General features: G+C 51.7%; 1 protein-coding gene across 1 annotated transcript; it reads right to left on the reverse strand.

The window, feature by feature from the left end:
• Positions 1–549: 549 nt before the first annotated feature.
• Positions 550–1,947, reverse strand: LOC125553821. The gene is made up of 2 exons (XM_048717511.1): positions 1,206–1,947; positions 550–1,032 (listed from the first exon to the last, which is right to left on the reverse strand). The coding sequence occupies exon 1, from the start codon at positions 1,866–1,868 to the stop codon at positions 1,239–1,241; it is 630 nt and encodes a 209-aa protein (XP_048573468.1). The 5' UTR covers positions 1,869–1,947; the 3' UTR covers positions 550–1,032; positions 1,206–1,238.
• Positions 1,948–5,169: the final 3,222 nt, after the last annotated feature.

Here is a 5,169-nt window from a genome sequence, read left to right on the forward strand (position 1 = left end):
TTTGGAGAAGTCGTGTTAGTAGCAATCAGAGGCTGGGTTCATTTGAAGCAATAATAAATTCACAAGGTTTTGGTAGAATAGGTGGGTGGGGTTGATAGTAGTGAAATTGTGTGGGTGTTTTACCCTCGTACGGACCGGTTTCTACTATATAAGTATGTTGATGCGAAACAATATTGAAGTGCATCGAGTCATTAGCTAGCAGCATTGCCAATAAACATGTTTGGAACAATCTTAAACTGCGTTGAGGCGGTAACATGTTTGGAACAATATATCTTGCACGGCGTTTTAAAATCAGCATTGCGTCAGAGGTGGGTCTTTGTCATTTTATTTTATTTCATTTTGGCCAGAAATTAAATTGCCCGATGGATGTTAATTAACCTGGCAGTTGGCCTATTGCGACCCACCGATAAAGCAGCAGGAATCTTGTTTCAAAAAAAAGATAAAGCAGCAGGAATGCGGAGGCAGTAGCATACGTATATGCAGATTCTTCTCAAATAATAATAAAAAAAATAGAAAAAACCGTATATGCAGATAATGAAAGACAGCGATAGTTACTAGTCATAATAATCGACTGAAACTGGAGTGGTAATGACTCTGATACACCAACGCACTACAAGCAACAGCTGCTGCAACAACTAGTACTAGTATGCGTTGACCGACCACCACCACAACTGACCATAGCTACCAGTACTAGCTTGAACTTGAAGAGCTAACAAACAAACAAACAAACAAACAAACAAACAAACAAACCGGACTAGACTGACTCTGATACAATGCTGCCACCACCACCATCACCAGGAGGATTACTACCACTACTACTAGTACGCTGTTGACACGGAGATAACTAGTATAGACCGACGGCAGGGCTGCTGTATGTCGCAATCAATGCAACTAGCAAGCCTTGTCGATTCGATCGCACAAACGAAAACTGCAACTAATTCATTCTTTCCTGGACTGGAGCAGTAGGTAGCTAGCTCTCCGCTCGTCCCTCCGGCCGGCCCTGATGCTTCCGACGATCACCGCACCTGCTGCCTACACACAACAAAACATGAGTGTTACTAGAAATAGGGATGAATGCATGAACTGAGAGATTAAGGCGAGATTAGAGAGAGAGAGAGAGAGAGAGATGAATGCATCAACTGAGAGATTAAGGCAAGATGAGAGAGCGAGAGAGAGAGATGAATGAATGCATCAACGGCCCGTACCTCTGCTTGGACCGGAGGAGGGGCTTGCATGTCTTAGGCGGGCAAGTAGAGGCGGACGCCGGCCGCGATGCTCATCACCACGCATCGCATGTGGAGGCTCAGTGCGGTGTGCTGAGCCACCATCATCTCCGTGTAGGTGGTGACCTCCTCCAGGTGCTCATTGATGCTGCCCCAGACCTCGTCGGGGTTGGTCGCCCCGGCCTCCACCGCGTCCAACAGCGTCAGCGCCGCGTTGACCCTTCCGGACATGCTCTCTGATGTGTTGCGGAGGATCCCATTGCTGATCTCCGCCTGCGACATGCATTGATCTCCCACATGGAAAAATGGCGGCAGGTCGGGCGCGGCCGCCGGCACCATCGGCGCCCCCACCGCCGTGCGGAACATGCGCCGCAGCTTGCGCATCTGCAAGCCTTCGCTCATGAAGTGACACAAGAGCGGCGTCAGGTGCTGAACCGTCGACGTGAGCTCGGCCCTGGTACCGGCGACGTTCCTGGCCTGCGCGTTGGCGCGGACGGCGACCGCGATGTTTCCCAGCTCGCGCGCGGCCTCCTCCGTCCACTGGTCGTTCCTGTTGTCCAGGCTCGTCGACTCGTCCAGCACGGCGTTGAGCAGGGTAGCGGGGCTTGGGTGGGGGAGGTGGGGCTGGTTCCCTGCGGCGGCCATCTCGATCTACCTAGCCTGCCTCTACCTGCGCGTGCGGGTGGAATGGGTGTGTTGGTTCTTGGCTATACCAGCTAGCAGAGCTACTGTAAAATGGATGGACACAAACCTTGTGTATGCCTGCTTCTATATATAGACGAGGTGGATGGATTTGGCCGTCAAAAGCATTTGAACGAGGCTTTATTACCATATATCTACTGGCCCGGCCGGCTAGTATGTACACCACCACGTACGCCACACTTGTTGCTTTCGCACGTCTTGTGCATGCATGCCAACACAAAATAAAATAAAAAAGACACTACTTTCTCCTAGCAACAAATTTGTACATGTAAGAGCACCTCTCAAACCCGCCTCACCACCCGGTCATGATTTTTTGACCCAGACAGGCCCTTCAAACGGTCCTCAAATGTTCAGGTTGACCGACACCCCTCATATCCAACCCGAATATGGGGCGGATATGGGGGCGCCCAAGCGCGCCGGGCACGTCCACCCCGTTGGCCTGACGGCGTGGCCCCACACGGACTCACCGGGAAACCAGATGTCCCGACGGGCGCCTCGATCGTCGCCGCTCCGGCACGCCGCCCGAGGCCGTAGCCAGCTATTTAAGCCGGCCGGCGCCCCCAGCCCTTAGCACCTCCGCCTCTTCCCTCCCTCCGCCGCCACTCGAGCCCGTTAGCCATGCCCCCCGCCGCCGCTACTACACAATCTAGCACCGTCTCTTCCTCCTTGAGCAGGTCCGGAACCGGAGGAGAATTTCGAGGAGGTGTTGGGGGAGGAGGAAGAGGAGCGGGAGGAGGCGCCGCCACTGGATGTGAGGGAGGAGGAGGCGCCGGCGATGAAGGAGGACGTGGGCGTGTGCCCGGTCAGCGCCCGGGCGCGTCCGCGGAGGTTTGAGGGGCCGGATTTGCTAAGTCCGGTTGTAGATGCTCTAATGTGTGTCGGCTTTGTACGTCTGCTATGCTTCGTGTACTCGCTCGTACATAAATATAAACAAGCAAAAGAAAAGAGTAGCTACCTTAGCTATCTATCTAAACAAATATGGAAGGCATCTCCTTTTCTTTTAGATAGAATCAGAAAAAAGGGGTAGCCATACAACTGTGCAAGGTGCGCAAGACGATCGTATCAACGTACCCATGGGCCATAGCACGCATGCATGAATAATTGAAGAGGCCCTGTGTCCATTACCAGTCAAACTTGCAGATGCATGCGTGATGGCACGGCATTACTGGAAAGGGCCTCCTGGCCCTCCGAGCCGGGTGGCCGCGCACAACGAAGATTGCCTGATGGGGGCGGTGGCGTGGAGCATACCACTACTATACTGGTGTGTGTGTGTGTGTGTCTACTATACTGGTGTCTCTGTGTGTGTGTGTGAGAGAGAGAGAGAGAGAGAGAGAGAGAGAGGGGGAGAGAGTTGCAATGCAAAGTTAGCTAGTACTGGTATGTGGCGTGCGTTCCAACTGGCCTGGTGCAGCTAAGCTATACGTACGCACATGTACATCTTCAGCTTGTGGTGCACATAGCCTAGTGAATAAAGATGCCTTTTGAAAGATTTTACTGCTTACCCTTTGATTTTACCACTTACTTTGTTGAACATGCAAATCACACTTGTGCTACTCCTTGACTACTACTCCCTCCGCTTCCAAATTGGTTGACTCCTTAACTACCACCACTCTTCAGCTTTTAGTGTATATACTACAAGAAGGGTGATATTTGGTGAAACATTGCCCCTCGTTATCACACACAACCTGAACCAATCAGAAAACATAATGCACCTTCAGCTCGTGTTGCTGATAGCCTAACAAAGAAAGAGAGGCATTTGCCAAGAGTGGATTTTTTGAGCCCAGTTGCATTGGAAGACTTTATTTTAAATGGTTTGAAAATCACATTTAAAGTTTCAAAAATTACCCCCAAAAAACTACATGATCATATGGATGTATATTACATATGTGTAAACTTTGATGATGAAATAAGTAAACATGCGAGCTGCACAAAAATGACAAAATGATTATATTTCTAAATAGTGAATAATGCATGCACTGTTCATCTTTCCAAAATCACGATTTTATCATTTTTATATAACTCACGTGGTTACTTATTTCAGCATCAAAATTTGCACATGTGCAATATACATCCATATGAACATTTTGATTTTTTTTCAGAATTTTTTAAATTTTTTTTTTGAGAATCACCGGTGGGGAGTTTCCCCACCTGAATATATTGCTCAAAGTGGCCAAAAAGCCTGAGTAGTGATCCAGTTTATAAGTAAAACCGGATCAAAAACCTTAACAAATTAACCCCGTTTATAAGGGAAACCGGGCTGAAAAACCGAACAAGGCACGACCGAGAGAGTCTTGAGCAATCATCACCAACCTGAGCCGCACGAGAACACCACCACCGTAGACGAAGAGCTCCAATCAACCGAGACCATCCATGATGCCTCAAGGCTATTGGTGCAGCCGAAGGGCAACGAACGACCGAGTCCACACCCGGACGAAGAGTCACACGCAGCCGGGTCTACATCACAACAGCAGCACCGCCGGCGAAGCCGAAGGGCATCAAGCAGCCGAGTCTACACCTGGATCGCTTCACCATGCACACCAGCGCAGGCTGGTCGCGCCACCACCACCATAACACACACCACCATCGACCCCAGTCGGCCGCACAACCACACCACCAGCCGCACCACCACCACCACCAACCACCAACCTCAAGCCAGCCAAACACCACCCAAACCTCAGGTAAGCAACATGGAGCAACGTCTCCGAAGACAGGCACCACCAAGGTGGTAACGACGTCGTGGACGCCGCTGCCGTCCGATCCAGGAGCTGGATCTAAGGCTTTCACCCGGAGAACGAACAGAGTAGGCGAAGGAACCAATGCATCACACAACGGTACCTCCAGGGAGGGATCCGACGCTGCAGAGCGCCGCTACCGCCGATGCCGACGGAAGCCGACATAGGGCTTTCGCCCGTAGCATCACCCTCATCACCCTTTTGCTGAGCCACGTCGCTGCTGAGACCAGAGCCACCACCGCAAGGAGGGGAAAACCTCCTGCTATGGCGACCGAGCGCCTGCCGAACTAACACCAGAACGCCGAAGCAACCAACATGGGTGGAACCGAGCAAGGCGTGTCAGGGAGTGCGAGATCCGCGGGAGGATGGGAGCAGAGGACACACCTAGCCGCCCCTGACTTGGATCTGGCAGGAAAGAGAGCAGTGGTTGGACCACCGGTCTGTCCCCGTCGCCACGCTGCCAGCCACGCCGGGCTAGCAAGCCGACCAGCTCCATAGCACCAAGCCGGGAA

The sequence above is a fragment of the Triticum urartu genome, chromosome 4 (assembly GCF_003073215.2).
Source record: "Triticum urartu cultivar G1812 chromosome 4, Tu2.1, whole genome shotgun sequence".
NCBI lineage: Eukaryota > Viridiplantae > Streptophyta > Magnoliopsida > Poales > Poaceae > Triticum > Triticum urartu.